Source organism: Carcharodon carcharias, chromosome 2 (genome assembly GCF_017639515.1).
Source record: "Carcharodon carcharias isolate sCarCar2 chromosome 2, sCarCar2.pri, whole genome shotgun sequence".
Taxonomy (NCBI): domain Eukaryota; kingdom Metazoa; phylum Chordata; class Chondrichthyes; order Lamniformes; family Lamnidae; genus Carcharodon; species Carcharodon carcharias.
Genome location: NC_054468.1, coordinates 239,126,882 through 239,149,167, shown reverse-complemented (window position 1 = coordinate 239,149,167; position 22,286 = coordinate 239,126,882). Strand labels below are relative to the sequence as shown.

At 52.3% G+C, this 22,286-nt stretch overlaps 1 protein-coding gene and 1 pseudogene across 1 annotated transcript in view; one reads left to right on the top strand and one right to left on the bottom strand.

The window, feature by feature from the left end:
- Positions 1-1,255, top strand: part of LOC121292982 — a 66,094-nt pseudogene extending 64,839 nt beyond the window's left edge.
- Positions 1,256-1,304: 49 nt separating this feature from the next.
- LOC121292979 (squalene synthase-like) overlaps positions 1,305-22,286 on the bottom strand; it is a 44,232-nt gene continuing 23,250 nt past the window's right edge. The window contains 6 exon segments of the mRNA XM_041215503.1: positions 1,305-1,977; positions 3,226-3,275; positions 4,392-4,588; positions 10,212-10,364; positions 10,535-10,669; positions 10,671-10,712. Of these exon segments, the coding sequence (XP_041071437.1) occupies positions 1,919-1,977; positions 3,226-3,275; positions 4,392-4,588; positions 10,212-10,364; positions 10,535-10,669; positions 10,671-10,712 (636 nt within the window). The 3' untranslated portion in view covers positions 1,305-1,918.

Genomic DNA, 22,286 nt, shown 5'->3' with positions numbered 1-22,286 from the left:
GCGCCTGTCTATCCGTGTGCTACTACATTATTCATAGGGCTGCGCCTGTCTATCCGTGTGCTACATTATTCATAGGCTGCGCCTGTCTATCTGTGTGCTACTACATTATTCGTAGGGCTGCGCCTGTCTATCCGTGTGCTACTACATTATTCATAGGGCTGCGCCTGTCTATCCGTGTGCTACTACATTATTCATAGGGCTGCGCCTGTCTATCCGTGTGCTACTACATTATTCATAGGGCTGGCGCCTGTCTATCCGTGTGCTACTAAATTATTCATAGGGGTATCTATCTATCCGTGTGCTACTACATTATTCATAGGGCTGCGCCTCTCTATCCACGTTCTCCTACATTATTCATAGGGCTGCTCCTGTCTATCCGTGTGCCACTACATTATTTTTGGTGTTGCCAGATGCTATTGCTGCGAGACTGGAATAATTGAGCAGACTCTCTTCTTCAGGTCTTACTTCATATGGACTTAGTTCGGATGTTACTGAGATTATGACTGAAATCTACAAGAATGGGCCAGTGGAAGCTGCCCTCTTAGTCTACACTGACTTCCTGCAATACAAGTCAGGTAAGACTCAGCTCTTCAGTGCCCATCACTAAGGAGGAAGCGACCAATGTTCTTGGCAGACTTCCAGTTTGCTGAATGACCTAAATAGGATATTCTATGATGGGCTAAATGGCCTTGTTCTGTACTTTACTTGATTGTTAATCTTCATTTCCAGGTGTATACCAACATGAGGTTGGGGAGTCGCTGGGTGGTCATGCCATCAAGATTTTGGGTTGGGGCAAAAGAGAATGGAACCCCCTACTGGTTGGTTGCCAACTCCTGGAACACAGACTGGGGGGATAATGGTGAGTGATATTTCATACTCTGGGGGGGGGGGGGGGGGGGGGGGGGGGGGGGAGGGGGTGCATGACAAGAGGTACATTTGCCTGATAGGCTCCCCATTCACTGTCAACCCATTTCATTGGTGCTTTTGCTTTGCAGGTTTCGTCAAGATCTTGCGGGGCAGCAATGAGTGTGGAATCGAATCGGAGGTTGTAGCTGAATCCCCCGTGACATCAGCCATACCAACTTCTAGTGAGATGCTGATCTCCTCATAGGCACCATCCTACCAGTGAGACTCCGAGCCCAGCATACAATGCATTACTGTCATTACATTGGGGTACGGCGTGGGACTTAAATGGAGAGATTGACATAGTGCACTGATGTCTAACTAACCAAGGAGCATGTTCCTCCGGGTCTCAGAGTCCTCTAAGCACAGTTACCCATTTCAAATCATGTCAATCGATCCGATTTTAACAAGCTTCTTTTAATACACAGTAACTGGTTCTCAGCTATGACAATCTCTCTTGCTTATCGCTTTGTTTCTTTCACCATTTGTCTCCCCCTCTCTGTTCAGTACGCTAAGTGTTACACACTAACACACTATTTTAAACAAACTCAAAATACATTTTATCTGAATAAAGTTTCTGAAATTTCTTGTAGCTTTGCTTCAAATGATTTGGAAAAGTAACTGAGCTGTGATTACCAGCAGGCAAGGAAAAAATCCCCAAACTGTACGATGCATACTGGGATTTTAGACCTACTACACAGGCACAGGTTGCACCATAATCCAAATACTGCTGAAACTTTGTTTTTAATTGCCTAAATCCTCATCTTGGACATTAGGAATATCAGTTACTGGGTAAAAAAAAAGGCTGACTGAAATCATTTTCTGTGATTTGTGATGAAATAATTCAGCCTCAGTCAGTGACCAGTACAGAAGGGACTGCTTTCTGTTTGCGGTGACGGAGGGTTTTAGATCCCATCTATTTGGCTCCTCCTCTTCCTCTTACTGTTTGGAGTTGTGTTTCAGTTCCCTCTCAAGAGCAGGTGCAATCCATGAAGTTTAGTGTTGCTCCTGTAGCTCAGTCCAGTTCACACCCTCCTGTGTAAATTTTGAACTGTTGTCCCCTGATCAGCAACTCTGTTCAAATCAAACAGATCATGTTAAACGTCTATTTATTTATTGTTAATGGGATGTGGGCATCACTGGCAAGGCCAGCATTTGTTCCCCATCGCTCAGTGGCCTTGAGGTGTTTTGCTTGGCCATTTCAAAGGGGCAATATTGCTGTGGGTCTGGAGTCACATATGGTCCAGACAGGATGTGGCTGACAGTTTTCCTCCTCTAAACGACATCAGTGAACCAGACGGGTATTTACAATAATTGATGATATTTTATCCTAGTCACCATTACTGAGGCTAATTCTAAATATCCTAGATATTTTAATTGAATTTAAATTTCACCGACATGGTGGGGTTTTAACCCATGTCACCAAAGCATTAACCTGGGCTAATGGGCAGAGCAATCGTGTCAGCCTGTTCCTGCCCCATGGAACTCATTTCTTCCTAACTTGCTCAGTCTCTTCCCACTTACATCTATGATTCCTCTGAGGCCCTCGGTCATACCAACAATTTCCAGTTCCCTGGCCCCAACCGCCTCCTCTTCACCATGGACGTCCAATCCCTCCACACCTCTATCCTCCACCGGGATGGTCTGATGGCTCTCTGCTTCTTCCTTGAACAGAGGCCCGAACAATCCCCATCCACCACTACTCCTCCGTCTGGCTGAACTTGTTCTCACACTGAACAACTTCTCCTTTAACTCCTCTCACTTCCTCCAAATAAAAGGTGTGGCTATGGGTACCTGCATGGCCCGTTATGCCTGTCTCTTTATGGGGTATGTGGAACATTCCTTGTTCCAGTCCTACTCCGGTCCCCTCCCACAACTCTTTCTCTGGTACATTGATGATTACTTCGGTGCTGCTTCACGCTCTCGTCTGGACCCCCTTTGTCCTTTAGTCCTCACCCACCACCATTAACACCCCTTTTGTTCTTTAGTCCTCACCCACAACCATTAACACCCCCTTTGACCTTTAGTCCTCACCCACCACCATTAACATCCCCTTTGTCCTTTAGTCCTTGACATCTTTGTCAATCTCTCCTTTGCCCCCACCTATCACTGACCTTCTATCCAGCTCCACCTGCTCCATCCCCTTGAACAGTATAAATTTTCATATTTTTACTTCTCTTTAGCCCTGAAGAGTCATACGAACTCGAAACGTTAACTGTGTTTCTCTCCACAAATGCTGTTAGAGCTGCCGTGTTTTTTCCAACATTTTCTGTTTTTGTTGCATTAGCCTGGACCTCTGGATTACTAGTCAAATGACATTACCACTATCATTTAGATCTCCTCTTGGTCTTAGAGAGTAGGTGCAAGTGTGCCTGTACTGACAGAGAAAGGACAGTTACTAAAAGACACACAGACATGTAAACTCATTTATTATCAACAAAAATCTGACGATTAGCAAGGCAATGTAAAAGGTCTAACCACTGGGAACGGAAGTTCCCTCCATCATGGGTAGGCCAAAACTCAGAGTTGCTGGGGAGGAGAGGGGGTGGGGGAGAAAGGGGGCAGGGCACAGACATCCACCATCACCGAGGGTCCTCCACAGATGCCAACCCTCATGGGGATGGGTGTGATACCCTTTCAGACAGCGTCGAGAGGAGCCTCATGGACACCAACTCCCACAATCCCACCGAACACTCCCATGTACAGCACAGGGTTAGATACAGATTAAAGCTCCCTCTACGCTATCCCCATCAAACATTCCCAGGGCAGGTACAGCACGGGGTTAGATACAGATTAAAGCTCCCTCTACACTGTCCCTATCAAACATTCCCAGGGCAGGTACAGCACGGGGTTAGATACAGAGTAAAGCTCACTGTACACTGTCCGCATCAAACATTCCCAGGGGAGCTACAGGGTTAGATACAGAGTAAAGCACCCTCTACACTATCCCCATCAAACATTCCCAGGCGAGCTACAGGGTTAGATACAGAGTAAAGCTCCCTCTACACTATCCCCATCAAACATTCCCAGGGGAGCTACAGGGTTAGAAACAGAGTAAAGCTCCCTCCACATTGTCCTATCAAACACAGTTAGGGAAGGTATAGGGTTTCAATCTTGTGGGCGAAAGGTAGTCTTGTACTGAGTATGTTTCAGATGAGTCTGTGTAAACACATCTCATCAGACGTTTGATAGTAGCAGAGGAATCCTTCATGCTCTCCCTTTGTCAATGTGCTCAGTTTGAACCCCAATGTGTGTCTGGCCGCGGCATGCAGCCATTGGCTGGAACTATCAGTTTGCAGTCTTGAGGTGAAGCTTTACTGCACTGATCTACCTAGAATGAATAATCCTCTTAGGACTCAAGGCCGAGTCTGCTCCTGAAGCGAGTACCAGCTCAAGTCACAAAGCTCTCCTGGTTCCTGTTCCCCATGTAGAATAAGAATTAGCAAAAGGTAGAAACAGGAAAAGCTGCTCACTGTCCATGCACGTACTTCTCTGAGCTGCAAGTCAGGGCCTGCCAGTATTGCCAGCTAACTGCGGCCAGGAACATGGCTAAGGACAGGTAGATTGGCGAGAGGTGACTGCGCGACATCAGCTCCCCATCACATTGGCTCAGAGATTCCACCTTCACCACAATCTGCTGTGTCCTGGCTCCAGAGCTCCCTGCACCTGGAACTTTCTGTCCAATCTAAAAAGAACAGAGGGGCAGGTATTAGGACCATTGCTTTCCTTGATAAATATTAACAGCCTAGAGATGGGTGTATGGGGACAATTCCAAAATTTGCATTGACACAAAACAGGAAGTCTAGTGAACTGTGGAGAGGATAGTGATAGACTTCACGAGGACATTAGACAGGCTGGGAATGGGGGGAAATGAAGCAGATGAAATTTAATGCAGAGAAATGTGAAGTGATACATTTTGGTAGGAATAACAAAGAGAAGCAATATAAAATAAAGGGTATAATGTTAAAGGAGGTGCAGGAGCAGAGGGATCTGGGGTATCTGTGCACAAATAACTGAAGGTGACAGGGCAGGTTGAGAAAGTGGTTAATAGGGGATCCTGGGCTTTATAAACAGGGAATGAAAACAAAGTGCTGGAAATACTCAGTAGGTCAGGCAGCATCTATGAGATGTTAGCGTTTCAGGTCAATAATCTTTCATCAGAACTGGGAAAGTTAGAAACATAACAGGTTTTAAGCAAATGAAAAAAGTAAAGATGAAGGTCTGTAATAGGGTGGAAGCCAAGAGGGGCTGAATAAAAGAGTTAGTCTTCCAGGGTGAAAGGGAATGGAGATGAGGCAAGAAAATATACAAAGAAAAAAAGATGTGCCTAGAGCAGGTAAACCCAAAACATGCAAAGAAAAGCAAACAAAATGGGGGGACAGAGTTTACGGGTCTGAAATTGTTGACCACAAGGTTGAATCTGAAAGTGGGTAAAGCGAGGTTACACTGAGCTTCACTGGAACAAGGGCAGAAATGTTGCTGTGAGATCAAGGTGGAGAATTAAAACAGCAGGCCATCAGAAGCTCAGGGTTATACTGCAAAGTGCTCACCCAATCTCTGTTGGTTTCCCCTGTGTACAGGAGAGCACTTGATGAGCAGTGAATACAGTGGGCCAATATTTAAAATATATTCCTTCATGGGAATGTGAGCATCACTGCCAAGGCTGGCATTTGTTGTCCATCCCTAATTGCCCTTGAATGCAGTTAAGAGCCAACCACACTGCTGTGGGTCTGGGTCACATGTAGGCCAGACCGGGTAAGGACGGCTATTTCCTTCCTACAGGACATTATTGAACCAGATGGGTTTTTTATGATAATTTCAGTCACCCAGTTTGATTTCTGCCAGGGTCACTCAGCTTCTGACCTCGTTACAGCCTTGGTTCAAACATGGACAAAAAGGCTGAACTCCCGAGGTGAGGTAAGAATGACTGCTCTCAACATCAAGACAGCATGTGACCAAGTGTGGCATCAAGGAGCCCTAGCAAAACTGGAGTCAATGGGAATCAGGGGGAAAACTCTCCGCTGGTTGGAGTCAACCCTAGCACAAAGGAAGATGGTTGTGGTTGTTGGAGGTCAGTCATCTCAACTCCAGGACATCACTGCAGGAGTTCCTCAGGGGTAGTGTCCTAGACCCAGCCATCTTCAGCTGCTTCATCACTGACCTTCTTCCCATCATAAGGTCAGAAGTGGGTATGTTCGCTGATGATTGCACAATGTTCAGCACCATTCGCGACTCCTCAGATACTGAAGCAGTCCATGTCCAAATGCAGCAAGACCTGGACAATGTCCAGGCTTGGGCTGACAAGCGGCAAGTAACATTCGTGCCACACAAGTGTCAGGCAATGACCATCTCCAACAAGAGAGAATGCAGCCATCGCCCCTTGAGGTTCAATGGCATTACCGTCACTGAATTCCCCAATATCAACATCCTGAGGGTTACCATTGACCAGAAACTGAACTGGACTAGCCATATAAATACTGTGGCTACAAGAGCAGATCAGAGGCTAGGAATCCTGTGATGAGTAACTCACCTCCTGACTCCCCAAAGCCTGTCCACCATCTACAAGGCACAAGTCAGAAACGTAATGGAATACTCACCACTTGCCTGGATGAGTGCAGCTCCCACAACACTGAAGAAACTGGACACCATCCAGGACAAAGCAGCCCCGCTTGATTGGCACCACATCCATAAACATTCACTCCCTCCACCACCGACACAAAATAGCAGCAGTGTGTACCATCTACAAGATGCACTGCAGGAATTCCCAAAGGCTCCTTAGACAGCATCTTCCCAACCCACAACCACTACCACTACCACTTGGAACAAGGGCAGCAGACACATGGGAACACCACCACCTGGAAGTTCCCCTCCAAGTTACTCACCATCCGACTTGGAAATATATCACCATTCCTTCATTGTCGCTGGGTCATAATCCTGGATCTGCTTCCCTAACAGCACTGTGGGTGTACCTACACCACATGGACTGCAGGCGGTTCAAGAAGGCAGCTCAGCACCACCTTCCCAATCAAGGGCAACTAGGGATGAGCAGTAAATGCTGGTCCAGCCAGCGAAGCCCACATTCCGTGAATAAATAATAATAAAAAAAAATTACTGACAGTAGCTTTACATTCCAGATTCTTTTATTAATCAAATTTAAATTTCACCAGCTGTTGTGGTGGGATTTGAACCTTGTCCCCAGAGCATTAGCCTGGGCCTCTGGGTTACTATTCCGTGACATTAGCACCAAGCCATTATCTTCCTTTAATTGAATGAAGTACACAAATTGCTTTTCCACCTGGAAGGAGCGTTTGGGGCCTTGAATGGTGAGTAAAAGGACAGGTGTTACATCTCCTGCGTTTGCATGGACAGGTGCCATTGGAAGGATTTGGGGGTGACTGAGCTTCTGGTGGCCTGTCATTTTAGGTTCTCCACCTTGCTCTGACACGGACATCTCTGTCACTGGCCTGCTACAGTGTTCCAGTGAAGCTCAGCATAAGCTGAGGAACAGCACCTCACTTTACAGCTTCCCGGGTTCAACATTGCGTTCAACAATTTCAGACCCATAAACTCCGTTCCCCAATTTTCTTTGCGTGTTTCGGTTTTTCTCTTGTTGATTTAAGACAGTAACATACCTGCTCCAGGCACTTCATGGGATTATAGAATGGTTGGAACACAGAAAGTGCCATTTGGCCCATCGTGTCTGTGCTGGCTCTCTGAAAGAGCATTAAACCCAGTACCACTCCCCCACCTTCTCCCGGCAACCCTTCACATTCTTCCTTTTCAGATAATCACTTCCCTCTTGAAAGCCTCGATTGAAACTACCTCCAGCACACACTCAGGCAATACAGCCAGATCCTAACCACTCGCTGTGTGAAACATGTCTCCATTGCTTCTTTTTTTTAAAAATTCATCCATGGGATGTGGGTGTCACTGGCTAGGCAGCATTTATTGCCCATCCCTAATTGCCCTTGTTCAGAGGGCATTTTAGAGTCAATCACGTTGCTGTGGGTCTGGAGTCACATGTAGGCCAGACCAGGTAAGGACAGGAGGTTTCCTTCCCTAAAGGACATTAGTGAACCAGATGGGTTTTTACAACAATCGATAATGGTGATCATTTTAATTCCAGACTTTTATGGAATTCAAATTTCACCATCTGCTATGGTGGGATTATCCAGTGCAACAGAGCATTACCCTGGGTCTCTGAATACTAGTCCAGTGACAACACCAGTATGCCATCACCTCCCCAATTGCTTTAGATCTCTGCGCTCTCTGGTCAATCCTTCTACCAATGGGAACAGTTTCTCCCTATCCACTCTCTGCAGCTTCCTCATGATTTTGAATACCTCTATTAAATCTCTTCTCAACCTTCTCTAAAGAAAACAATCCCAACTTCTCCAATCTATCCATGTAACCCAAGTTCCTCATCTCTGGAGCCATTCTCGTGAATCTTTCCTGCACTCTCTCCAATGCCTTCACATCCTTCCTAAAGTGGTACCCAGAACTGGATGCAAAACTCCAGATGAGACTGAACCAGTGTTTTATACAAGTTTAACATAACCTCCCTTGCTTTTGTACTCTATGCTCCTATTAATAAAGCCTTGGATACTGTATGCTTTAACAGCACTCTCAACCTGTCCTGCCACTTCAATGACTTCTGCACAATTCTACCCAGGTCTCTCTGCTCCTGCGCCTTCTTTTAGAATTGTACCCTTTATTTTATTTTGTCTTGCTATGTTCTTCTACCTACCAAAATAAATCACTTCACTCTTCTCTGCATGAAATTTCAGCCGCTAGTTGTCTGCCATTCCTTCAGCGTATGTCCTTTTGAAATCTATCACTATCCTCTTCATGGTTCACAATACTTCCTAGTTTTGTATTGTCTGCAAATTTTGAAATTATACCCGTACACCAAGGTCTAGGACCACATCTGTCAGGGACAGCCTGGGTCCTAACGCTGACCCCTGAGGAACTCCACTATAAACCTTTCTCCAGCCTGAAAAACATCCACTAAGCACTACTATGTTTCCCATCATTCAGCCAATCTCATACCCACGCTGCCACTGATCCTTTCAGAGAAGCCCACTCCATGGGCTCTAACTTTCCTCAAGTCTGTTGTGTGGCACTGTATCAAATGCCTTTGAAAGTCCATGTACACCACATCAACAGCATTACCCTCATCAACGTTTTCTGTTACCTCATCAAAAATCTCCAGCAAGTTAGTTAAACATATTTTGCCCTTAACAAATCCATGCTGGCTTTCCTTAATTAACCCACATTTGCCCAAGTGACTATTAATTTTGCCCAGAATTATCATTTCTAGAAGCTTCTTCTCGCCACCGAGTTAAACAGTTTTGTTTCTTTACTTGCCCCATCACCATTCCCTTGACCCTGGAGGACAAGCACTTCTGTCATTCAATCTCTCCTGGCTTCCACCTTATTACAGACTTTCCTTTGTCCTTGTCCAACCCACCTCTTGATCAAATCCCATTACATCTCTAACTTTTCCCAATTCTGATGAAAGGTCATCAACCTGAAACGTTAATTGTTTCTCTCTCCACAAATGCTGCCTGACATGCTGAGCATTTCCAGTATTTTCTGCTTTTATTTCAGATTTCCAGCATCTGCAGTATTCTGCTTTTATAAATAGAGACACAAATTATAAAAGCAAGGAAGTTAGATGAACCTTTATAAAAGACTGGTTCGGCCTCAACTGGAGCATTGTGTCCAGTTTTGGCACCACACTTTATGAAAGACGTAAAGGCATCAGAGGGGGTGCAGGGAAGATTTGAGAGAATGGTCCCAGGGATGAGGAACTTCAGTTACATGAACAGATTGGAGAAGCTAGGGCTGCTCCCCTTAGAAAAGGTTGAGGTGATTTGATAGAGGTATTCAAAATCACGAGGGGTCTGGAAAGAATAATAGGGAGAAACTGTTCCCAGTGGCAGAATGGTCAAAACCAGATGACACCGATTTAAGGTAACTGGCAAAAGAACTACTTTGGTATGCAGCAAGTTGTGCAGATCGGGAATGCGCTACCTGAGAGTGTGGCGGAGGAAGATTCAATCATGGCTTTCAAAAGGAAATTGGATAAATACCTGAAGAGGAGAAACGTGCAGAGTTACAGAGGAGGGGCTGGGGAGTGGGACTAGGTCTTGTAAAGAGCTGACATGGATTTGGCAAATCAAATGGCCTCCTGTGTTGAAATCGGAGGCGTACTCAGTAAGCATTCTTCTCTAGTGCTGATCCCAGGGCACAGTGAGATTCCCCTAACTCGCAGTTGAAACCAAAGTGTTTAATCAGGTTCTCACCACTTGAGTATACTGCCGAATCATTCCTTTCACGGCCTCCATGTTAGTCGCCTCCAGCATCAGTGTGACAGCCTGGCCTTTCCGGATCTTCACCACACCACGGAAAACCTGAGGATTGTTATAACAGGCAGCCAATGTGGCAATAGCCATCACCTGGAATATAAAGCCAGAGAGTCAGACACATGCACATCCAATGCGTGAACATAACAGGTCAGAGAGTCATGGAAATACTGGGCACACAGATGGGCACAAAGATAAGTCGGGTAGATCCAACCTGCAGAACTCTCTCACCTACCAGCCTGTATCGATTGGATAATCCCTACCTGTGGAATGGCACAGAAGTTGAAGACACTCTGATTGTGGAGCCGAGATAAGTACTTGATAACATCTGGGACATGCTGCAGGGCATTGGTTATCAGCTCATTCAAGCACTGCAGTGCTGCCTGAATATTCGGGGGGTTTGGTGAAGTCAGACAGTTTCTCTGCATACTTGCTCCATACCTGAAACACACAAGGCAACAATAGGCAGTGGTACCAGTGACACTGTGCCCAAAAAGGACAGCTCAGGGAGCTGGGACAAAAGGTCATAAGGACATGGAATGTCTGGCCTGAAAGAGTGAGGTAAGCAGAATCCACAGAGCTTTTAAAAGAGATACTTTAAAAAACAAAGCGTAGGGCCTGAGGGAAAGGAGGATAGCGAAGCTCAGTCAGTGAAAGGCTTCTGGAGGCAATGGCCTCCATAAGACCATTGGATGTAGGAGCAGAAGAAGGACCCATCGAGTCTGCTCTGCCATTCAATGAGATCATGGCTGATCTAATAATCCTCAACCCCACTTTCCTGCCTTTTCCACATAACCTTTGATTCCCTTAATGATTAAAAATCTGTCTATCTCAGCCTTAAATATGCTTAACAACCCAGCCTCTACAGCCCTCTGCGGTAAAGAATTCCACAGATTGACCCACCAGCTAGAAGAAGAAATTCCTCCTCATCTCTGTTTTAAATGGGCAACCCCTTACTCTGAGATTATGCCCTCTGGTCCTAGACTCTCCCACAAGGGGAAACGATCTCTCAGCATCTACCCTGTCAAGACCCCTAAGAATCTTATATGTTTCAATAAAGTCGCCTCATTCTTCTAAATTCCAACAAGTACAGCCCCTGCCTACTCAACCTCTCCTCATAAGAAAATCCCTCCATACCCAGAATCAACCTAGTGAACCTTCTCTGGACTGCCTCCAATGCCAGTATATTTTCTCTTAGATAAGGGGACCAAAACTGTTCACGAGAATTCTAGATGTGGCCTTGTATAGTTTTGGCAAGACTTCCCTATTTTTATACTCCATTCCCTTTGAAATGGAATCCAACATCACATTTGCCTTCCCTATTATCTGCTGAACTTGTACGCTAGCTTTGTGATTCATGCATGAGGTCTCCCAAATCTCTGTGCTGCAGCTTTTCTCCATTTAAATAATATCCAGCTCTTCTATTCTTCCTGCCAAAGTGAGAGGGGAGAGCGAGGGGAGGACCCTGGGACAGGCAGTCAGCAGCACCTAGAGGAGAGTGTGAGAGGAGGACCCTGGGACAGTCAGTCAGCAGCACCTAGAGGAGAGTGTGAGAGGAGGACCTTGGGACAGACAGCAGCTCCTAGAGGAGAGGTGTGAGAGGAGGACCCTGGGACAGGCAGTCAGCAGCACCTAGAGGAGAGTGTGAGAGGAGGACCCTGGGACAGTCAGCAGCACCTAGAGGAGAGTGAGAGAGGAGGACCCTGGGACAGTCAGCAGCACCTAGAGGAGAGTGAGAGAGGAGGACCCTGGGACAGACAGCAGCACCTAGAGGAGAGAGTGAGAGGAGGACCCTGGGACAGTCAGCAGCACCTAGAGGAGAGTATGAGAGGAGGACCCTGGGACAGTCAGCAGCACCTAGAGGAGAGTGTGAGAGGAGGACCCTGGGACAGTCAGCAGCACCTAGAGGAGAGAGTGAGAGGAGGACCCTGGGACAGTCAGCAGCACCTAGAGGAGAGTGTGAGAGGAGGACCCTGGGACAGTCAGTCAGCAGCACCTAGAGGAGAGTGTGAGAGGAGGACCCTGGGACAGTCAGCAGCACCTAGAGGAGAGTGCGAGAGGAGGACCCTGGGACAGACAGTCAGCAGCACCTAGAGGAGAGTGCGAGAGGAGGACCCTGGGACAGGCAGTCAGCAGCACCTAGAGGAGAGTGTGAGAGGAGGACCCTGGGACAGTCAGCATCACCTAGAGGAGAGAGCGAGAGGAGGACCCTGGGACAGTCAGCAGCACCTAGAGGAGAGTGTGAGAGGAGGACCCTGGGACAGTCAGCAGCACCTAGAGGAGAGTGGTGAGAGGAGGATCCTGGGACAGTCAGCAGCACCTAGAGGAGAGTGTGAGAGGAGGACCCTGGACAGTCAGCAGCACCAAGAGGAGAGTGTGAGAGGAGGACCCTGGGACAGTCAGCAGCACCTAGAGGAGAGTGTGAGAGGAGGACCCTGGGACAGTCAGCAGCACCTAGAGGAGAGAGTGAGAGGAGGACCCTGGGACAGTCAGCAGCACCTAGAGGAGAGTGTGAGAGGAGGACCCTGGTACAGTCAGTCAGTAGCACCTAGAGGAGAGTGTGAGAGGAGGACCCTGGGACAGTCAGCAGCACCTAGAGGAGAGTGTGAGAGGAGGACCCTGGGACAGTCAGCAGCACCTAGAGGAGAGTGTGAGAGGATGACCCTGGGAACAGACAGTCAGCAGCACCTAGAGGAGAGTGTGAGAGGAGGACCCTGGACAGACAGCAGCACCTAGAGGAGAGAGTGAGAGGAGGACCCTGGACAGTCAGCAGCACCTAGAGGAGAGTGTGAGAGGAGGACCCTGGGACAGTCAGTCAGCAGCACCTAGAGGAGAGTGTGAGAGGAGGATCCTGGGACAGTCAGCAGCACCTAGAGGAGAGTGTGAGAGGAGGACCCTGGGACAGACAGTCAGCAGCACCTAGAGGAGAGTGTGAGAGGAGGACCCTGGGAGGTCAGCAGCACCTAGAGGAGAGTGTGAGAGGAGGACCCTGGGACAGTCAGCAGCACCTAGAGGAGAGTGTGAGAGGAGGACCCTGGGACAGTCAGCAGCACCTAGAGGAGAGTGTGAGAGGAGGACCCTGGGACAGTCAGCAGCACCTAGAGGAGAGTGTGAGAGGATGACCCTGGGACAGACAGTCAGCAGCACCGAGAGGAGAGTGTGAGAGGAGGACCCTGGGACAGACAGTCAGCAGCACCTAGAGGAGAGTGTGAGAGGAGGACCCTGGGACAGTCAGCAGCACCTAGAGGAGAGTGTGAGAGGATGACCCTGGGACAGACAGTCAGCAGCACCTAGAGGAGAGTGTGAGAGGAGGACCCTGGGACAGACAGCAGCACCTAGAGGAGAGAGTGAGAGGAGGACCCTGGGACAGTCAGCAGCACCTAGAGGAGAGTGTGAGAGGAGGACCCTGGGACAGGCAGCAGCACCTAGAGGAGAGTGTGAGAGGATGACCCTGGGACAGACAGTCAGCAGCATCTAGAGGAGAGTGTGAGAGGAGGACCCTGGGACAGACAGCAGCACCTAGAGGAGAGTGTGAGAGGAGGACCCTGGGACAGTCAGCAGCACCTAGAGGAGAGTGTGAGAGGAGGACCCTGGGACAGACAGACAGTCAGCAGCACCTAGAGAAGAGTGTGAGAGGTGGGCCCTGGGACAGTCAGCAGCACCTAGAGGAGAGTGTGAGAGGAGGCCCCTGGGACAAACAGTCAGCAGCACCTAGAGGAGATTGTGAGAGGAGGACCCTGGGACAGACAGCAGCACCTAGAGGAGAGTGTGAGAGGGAGGACCCTGGGACAGACAGCAGCACCTAGAGGAGAGTGTGAGAGGAGGACCCTGGGACAGTCAGCAGCACCTAGAGGAGAGTGTGAGAGGAGGACCCTGGGACAGGCAGCAGCACATAGAGGAGAGTGTGAGAGGGGGGCTCTGGGACAGTCAGCAGCACCTAGAGAGAGTGTGAGAGGAGGACCCTGGGACAGACAGTCAGCAGCACCTAGAGGAGAGTGTGAGAGGAGGACCCTGGGACAGACAGTCAGCAGCACCTAGAGGAGAGTGTGAGAGGAGGACCCTGGGGCAGTCAGCAGCACCTAGAGGAGAGTGTGAGAGGAGGACCCTGGGACAGTCAGCAGCACCTAGAGGAGAGTGAGAGAGGAGGACCCTGGGACAGTCAGCAGCACCTAGAGGAGAGTGAGAGAGGAGGACCCTGGGACAGACAGCAGCACCTAGAGGAGAGAGTGAGAGGAGGACCCTGGGACAGACAGCAGCACCTAGAGGAGAGTATGAGAGGAGGAACCCTGGGACAGTCAGCAGCACCTAGAGGAGAGTGTGAGAGGAGGACCCTGGGACAGTCAGCAGCACCTAGAGGACAGAGTGAGAGGAGGACCCTGGGACAGTCCAGCAGCAACTAGAGGGGAGTGTGAGAGGAGGACCCTGGGACAGTCAGTCAGCAGCACCTAGAGGAGAGTGTGAGAGGAGGACCCTGGACAGTCAGCAGCACCTAGAGGAGAGTGCGAGAGGAGGACCCTGGGACAGACAGTCAGCAGCACCTAGAGGAGAGTGCGAGAGGAGGACCCTGGGACGGACAGTCAGCAGCACCTAGAGGAGAGTGTGAGAGGAGGACCCTGGGAACAGTCAGTCAGCAGCACCTAGAGGAGAGTGTGAGAGGAGGATCCTGGGACAGTCAGCAGCACCTAGAGGAGAGTGTGAGAGGAGGACCCTGGGACAGACAGTCAGCAGCACCTAGAGGAGAGTGTGAGAGGAGGACCCTGGGACAGTCAGCAGCACCTAGAGGAGAGTGTGAGAGGAGGACCCTGGGACAGTCAGCAGCACCTAGAGGAGATGGTGAGAGGAGGACCCTGGGACAGACAGTCAGCAGCACCTAGAGGACAGAGTGAGAGGAGGACCCTGGGACAGTCAGCAGCACCTAGAGAAGAGTGTGAGAGGAGAATCCTGGACAGACAGTCAGCAGCATCTAGAGGAGAGTGTGAGAGGAGGACCCTGGACAGTCAGCATCACCTAGAGGAGAGTGTGAGAGGAGGACCCTGGACAGTCAGCAGCACCTAGAGGAAGAGTGAGAGGAGGACCCTGGGACAGTCAGCAGCACCTAGAGGAGAGTGTGAGAGGAGGACCCTGGGACAGTCAGCAGCACCTAGAGGAGAGTGTGAGAGGAGGGGCCCTGGGACAGTCAGTCAGCACCTAGAGTGAGAGTGTGAGAGGAGGACCTGGGACAGACAGAAGCGCCAGAGGAGAGTGTGAGAGGAGGACCCTGGGACAGGCAGTCAGGCAGCACCTAGAGGAGAGTGAGAGAGGAGGCACCCTGGACAGTCAGCAGCAGCACCTAGAGGAGAGTGAGAGAGGAGGACCCAGGGGACAGACAGCAGCACCTAGAGGAGAGGAGCGAGAGGAGGACCCTGTGGACAGTCAGCAGCACCTAGAGGAGAGTGTGAGAGGAGGGGCCCTGGGGACAGGCAGCAGCACCTAGAGGAGAGTGTGAGAGGAGGACCCTGGACAGGACAGCAGCTCCTAGAGGAGAGTGTGAGAGGAGGGACGCCTGGGACAGGCAGTCAGCAGCACCTAGAGGAGAGGGTGAGAGAGGAGGACCCTGGGACAGTCAGCAGCACCTAGAGGAGAGTGTGAGAGGAGGACCCTGGGACAGTCAGCAGCACCTAGAGGAGAGTGTGAGAGGAGGACCCTGGGACAGTCAGCAGCACCTAGAGGAGAGTGTGAGAGGAGGACCCTGGGACAGTCAGCAGCACCTAGAGGAGAGTGTGAGAGGAGGACCCTGGGACAGTCAGCAGCACCTAGAGGAGAGTGTGAGAGGAGGACCCTGGGACAGTCAGCAGCACCTAGAGGAGAGTGTGAGAGGAGGACCCTGGGACAGTCAGCAGCACCTAGAGGAGAGTGTGAGAGGAGGACCCTGGGACAGACAGTCAGCAGCACCTAGAGGAGAGTGTGAGAGGAGGACCCTGGGACAGACAGTCAGCAGCACCTAGAGGAGAGTGTGAGAGGAGGACCCTGGGACAGTCAGCAGCACCTAGAGGAGAGTGTGAGAGGAGGACCCTGGGACAGTCAGCAGCACCTAGAGGAGAGTGTGAGAGGAGGACCCTGGGACAGTCAGTCAGCAGCACCTAGAGGAGAGTGTGAGAGGAGGACCCTGGGACAGTCAGCAGCACCTAGAGGAGAGTGTGAGAGGAGGACCCTGGGACAGTCAGCAGCACCTAGAGGAGAGTGTGAGAGGAGGACCCTGGGACAGACAGTCAGCAGCACCTAGAGGAGAGTGTGAGAGGAGGACCCTGGGACAGTCAGCAGCACCTAGAGGAGAGTGTGAGAGGAGGACCCTGGGACAGTCAGCAGCACCTAGAGGAGAGTGTGAGAGGAGGACCCTGGGACAGTCAGCAGCACCTAGAGGAGAGTGTGAGAGGAGGACCCTGGGACAGACAGTCAGCAGCACCTAGAGGAGAGTGTGAGAGGAGGACCCTGGGACAGTCAGCAGCACCTAGAGGAGAGTGTGAGAGGAGGACCCTGGGACAGTCAGCAGCACCTAGAGGAGAGTGTGAGAGGAGGACCCTGGGACAGACAGTCAGCAGCACCTAGAGGAGAGTGTGAGAGGAGGACCCTGGGACAGACAGTCAGCAGCACCTAGAGGAGAGTGTGAGAGGAGGACCCTGGGACAGTCAGCAGCACCTAGAGGAGAGTGTGAGAGGAGGACCCTGGGACAGACAGTCAGCAGCACCTAGAGGAGAGTGTGAGAGGAGGACCCTGGGACAGTCAGCAGCACCTAGAGGAGAGTGTGAGAGGAGGACCCTGGGACAGTCAGCAGCACCTAGAGGAGAGTGTGAGAGGAGGACCCTGGGACAGTCAGCAGCACCTAGAGGAGAGTGTGAGAGGAGGACCCTGGGACAGACAGTCAGCAGCACCTAGAGGAGAGTGTGAGAGGAGGACCCTGGGACAGTCAGCAGCACCTAGAGGAGAGTGTGAGAGGAGGACCCTGGGACAGTCAGCAGCACCTAGAGGAGAGTGTGAGAGGAGGACCCTGGGACAGTCAGTCAGCAGCACCTAGAGGAGAGTGTGAGAGGAGGACCCTGGGACAGTCAGCAGCACCTAGAGGAGAGTGTGAGAGGAGGACCCTGGGACAGTCAGCAGCACCTAGAGGAGAGTGAGAGGAGGACCCTGGGACAGACAGTCAGCAGCACCTAGAGGAGAGTGTGAGAGGAGGACCCTGGGACAGTCAGCAGCACCTAGAGGAGAGTGTGAGAGGAGGACCCTGGGACAGTCAGCAGCACCTAGAGGAGAGTGTGAGAGGAGGACCCTGGGACAGACAGTCAGCAGCACCTAGAGGAGAGTGTGAGAGGAGGACCCTGGGACAGACAGTCAGCAGCACCTAGAGGAGAGTGTGAGAGGAGGACCCTGGGACAGTCAGCAGCACCTAGAGGAGAGTGTGAGAGGAGGACCCTGACAGACAGTCAGCAGCACCTAGAGGAGAGTGTGAGAGGAGGACCCTGGGACAGTCAGCAGCACCTAGAGGAGAGTGTGAGAGGAGGACCCTGGGACAGTCAGCAGCACCTAGAGGAGAGTGTGAGAGGAGGACCCTGGGACAGTCAGCAGCACCTAGAGGAGAGTGTGAGAGGAGGACCCTGGGACAGTCAGCAGCACCTAGAGGAGAGTGTGAGAGGAGGACCCTGGGACAGGCAGTCAGCAGCACCTAGAGGAGAGTGTGAGAGGAGGACCCTGGGACAGTCAGCAGCACCTAGAGGAGAGTGTGAGAGGAGGACCCTGGGACAGTCAGCAGCACCTAGAGGAGAGTGTGAGAGGAGGACCCTGGGACAGTCAGTCAGCAGCACCTAGAGGAGAGTGTGAGAGGAGGACCCTGGGACAGTCAGCAGCACCTAGAGGAGAGTGTGAGAGGAGGACCCTGGGACAGACAGTCAGCAGCACCTAGAGGAGAGTGTGAGAGGAGGACCCTGGGACAGACAGTCAGCAGCACCTAGAGGAGAGTGTGAGAGGAGGACCCTGGGACAGTCAGCAGCACCTAGAGGAGAGTGTGAGAGGAGGACCCTGGGACAGTCAGCAGCACCTAGAGGAGAGTGTGAGAGGAGGACCCTGGGACAGTCAGCAGCACCTAGAGGAGAGTGTGAGAGGAGGACCCTGGGACAGTCAGCAGCACCTAGAGGAGAGTGTGAGAGGAGGACCCTGGGACAGTCAGCAGCACCTAGAGGAGAGTGTGAGAGGAGGACCCTGGGACAGTCAGCAGCACCTAGAGGAGAGTGTGAGAGGAGGACCCTGGGACAGACAGTCAGCAGCACCTAGAGGAGAGTGTGAGAGGAGGACCCTGGGACAGTCAGCAGCACCTAGAGGAGAGTGTGAGAGGAGGACCCTGGGACAGACAGTCAGCAGCACCTAGAGGAGAGTGTGAGAGGAGGACCCTGGGACAGACAGTCAGCAGCACCTAGAGGAGAGTGTGAGAGGAGGACCCTGGGACAGTCAGTCAGCAGCACCTAGAGGAGAGTGTGAGAGGAGGACCCTGGGACAGTCAGCAGCACCTAGAGGAGAGTGTGAGAGGAGGACCCTGGGACAGACAGTCAGCAGCACCTAGAGGAGAGTGTGAGAGGAGGACCCTGGGACAGTCAGCAGCACCTAGAGGAGAGTGTGAGAGGAGGACCCTGGGACAGTCAGCAGCACCTAGAGGAGAGTGTGAGAGGAGGACCCAGGGACAGACAGTCAGCAGCACCTAGAGGAGAGTGTGAGAGGAGGACCCTGGGACAGTCAGCAGCACCTAGAGGAGAGTGTGAGAGGAGGACCCTGGACAGACAGTCAGCAGCACCTAGAGGAGAGTGTGAGAGGAGGACCCTGGGACAGTCAGCAGCACCTAGAGGAGAGTGTGAGAGGAGGACCCTGGGACAGTCAGCAGCACCTAGAGGAGAGTGTGAGAGGAGGACCCTGGGACAGTCAGCAGCACCTAGAGGAGAGTGTGAGAGGAGGACCCTGGGACAGTCAGCAGCACCTAGAGGAGAGTGTGAGAGGAGGACCCTGGGACAGTCAGCAGCACCTAGAGGAGAGTGTGAGAGGAGGACCCTGGGACAGTCAGCAGCACCTAGAGGAGAGTGTGAGAGGAGGACCCTGGGACAGGCAGTCAGCAGCACCTAGAGGAGAGTGTGAGAGGAGGACCCTGGGACAGTCAGCAGCACCTAGAGGAGAGTGTGAGAGGAGGACCCTGGGACAGTCAGCAGCACCTAGAGGAGAGTGTGAGAGGAGGACCCTGGGACAGTCAGCAGCACCTAGAGGAGAGTGTGAGAGGAGGACCCTGGGACAGTCAGCAGCACCTAGAGGAGAGTGTGAGAGGAGGACCCTGGGACAGTCAGCAGCACCTAGAGGAGAGTGTGAGAGGAGGACCCTGGGACAGGCAGTCAGCAGCACCTAGAGGAGAGTGTGAGAGGAGGACCCTGGGACAGTCAGCAGCACCTAGAGGAGAGTGTGAGAGGAGGACCCTGGGACAGTCAGCAGCACCTAGAGGAGAGTGTGAGAGGAGGACCCTGGGACAGTCAGCAGCACCTAGAGGAGAGTGTGAGAGGAGGACCCTGGGACAGTCAGCAGCACCTAGAGGAGAGTGTGAGAGGAGGACCCTGGGACAGTCAGCAGCACCTAGAGGAGAGTGTGAGAGGAGGACCCTGGGACAGTCAGCAGCACCTAGAGGAGAGTGTGAGAGGAGGACCCTGGGACAGTCAGCAGCACCTAGAGGAGAGTGTGAGAGGAGGACCCTGGACAGACAGTCAGCAGCACCTAGAGGAGAGTGTGAGAGGAGGACCCTGGGACAGACAGTCAGCAGCACCTAGAGGAGAGTGTGAGAGGAGGACCCTGGGACAGTCAGCAGCACCTAGAGGAGAGTGTGAGAGGAGGACCCTGGGACAGTCAGCAGCACCTAGAGGAGAGTGTGAGAGGAGGACCCTGGGACACAGTCAGCAGCACCTAGAGGAGAGTGTGAGAGGAGGACCCTGGGACAGTCAGCAGCACCTAGAGGAGAGTGTGAGAGGAGGACCCTGGGACAGTCAGCAGCACCTAGAGGAGAGTGTGAGAGGAGGACCCTGGACAGACAGTCAGCAGCACCTAGAGGAGAGTGTGAGAGGAGGACCCTGGGACAGTCAGCAGCACCTAGAGGAGAGTGTGAGAGGAGGACCCTGGGACAGTCAGCAGCACCTAGAGGAGAGTGTGAGAGGAGGACCCTGGGACAGTCAGCAGCACCTAGAGGAGAGTGTGAGAGGAGGACCCTGGGACAGACAGTCAGCAGCACCTAGAGGAGAGTGTGAGAGGAGGACCCTGGGACAGTCAGCAGCACCTAGAGGAGAGTGTGAGAGGAGGACCCTGGGACAGTCAGCAGCACCTAGAGGAGAGTGTGAGAGGAGGACCCTGGACAGACAGTCAGCAGCACCTAGAGGAGAGTGTGAGAGGAGGACCCTGGGACAGACAGTCAGCAGCACCTAGAGGAGAGTGTGAGAGGAGGACCCTGGGACAGTCAGCAGCACCTAGAGGAGAGTGTGAGAGGAGGACCCTGGGACAGACAGTCAGCAGCACCTAGAGGAGAGTGTGAGAGGAGGACCCTGGGACAGTCAGCAGCACCTAGAGGAGAGTGTGAGAGGAGGACCCTGGGACAGTCAGCAGCACCTAGAGGAGAGTGTGAGAGGAGGACCCTGGGACAGTCAGCAGCACCTAGAGGAGAGTGTGAGAGGAGGACCCTGGGACAGACAGTCAGCAGCACCTAGAGGAGAGTGTGAGAGGAGGACCCTGGGACAGTCAGCAGCACCTAGAGGAGAGTGTGAGAGGAGGACCCTGGGACAGTCAGCAGCACCTAGAGGAGAGTGTGAGAGGAGGACCCTGGGACAGTCAGTCAGCAGCACCTAGAGGAGAGTGTGAGAGGAGGACCCTGGGACAGTCAGCAGCACCTAGAGGAGAGTGTGAGAGGAGGACCCTGGGACAGTCAGCAGCACCTAGAGGAGAGTGTGAGAGGAGGACCCTGGACAGACAGTCAGCAGCACCTAGAGGAGAGTGTGAGAGGAGGACCCTGGGACAGTCAGCAGCACCTAGAGGAGAGTGTGAGAGGAGGACCCTGGGACAGTCAGCAGCACCTAGAGGAGAGTGTGAGAGGAGGACCCTGGACAGACAGTCAGCAGCACCTAGAGGAGAGTGTGAGAGGAGGACCCTGGACAGACAGTCAGCAGCACCTAGAGGAGAGTGTGAGAGGAGGACCCTGGGACAGTCAGCAGCACCTAGAGGAGAGTGTGAGAGGAGGACCCTGGGACAGACAGTCAGCAGCACCTAGAGGAGAGTGTGAGAGGAGGACCCTGGGACAGTCAGCAGCACCTAGAGGAGAGTGTGAGAGGAGGACCCTGGGACAGTCAGCAGCACCTAGAGGAGAGTGTGAGAGGAGGACCCTGGGACAGTCAGCAGCACCTAGAGGAGAGTGTGAGAGGAGGACCCTGGGACAGTCAGCAGCACCTAGAGGAGAGTGTGAGAGGAGGACCCTGGGACAGTCAGCAGCACCTAGAGGAGAGTGTGAGAGGAGGACCCTGGGACAGTCAGCAGCACCTAGAGGAGAGTGTGAGAGGAGGGCCCTGGGCCAGTCAGTAGCACCTACAGGAGAGTGTGAGAGGAGGACCCTGGGACAGTCAGTCAGCAGCACCTAGAGGAGAGTGTGAGAGGAGGACCCTGGGACACTCAGCAGCACCTAGAGGAGAGTGTGAGAGGAGGACCCTGGGACAGACAGTCAGCAGCACCTAGAGGAGAGTGCGAGAGGAGGACCCTGGGACAGACAGTCAGCAGCACCTAGAGGAGAGTGCGAGAGGAGGACCCTGGGACAGTCAGCAGCACCTAGAGGAGAGTGTGAGAGGAGGACCCTGGGACAGTCAGCAGCACCTAGAGGAGAGAGCGAGAGGAGGACCCTGGGACAGTCAGCAGCACCTAGAGGAGAGTGTGAGAGGAGGACCCTGGGACAGTCAGCAGCACCTAGAGGAGAGTGTGAGAGGAGGATCCTGG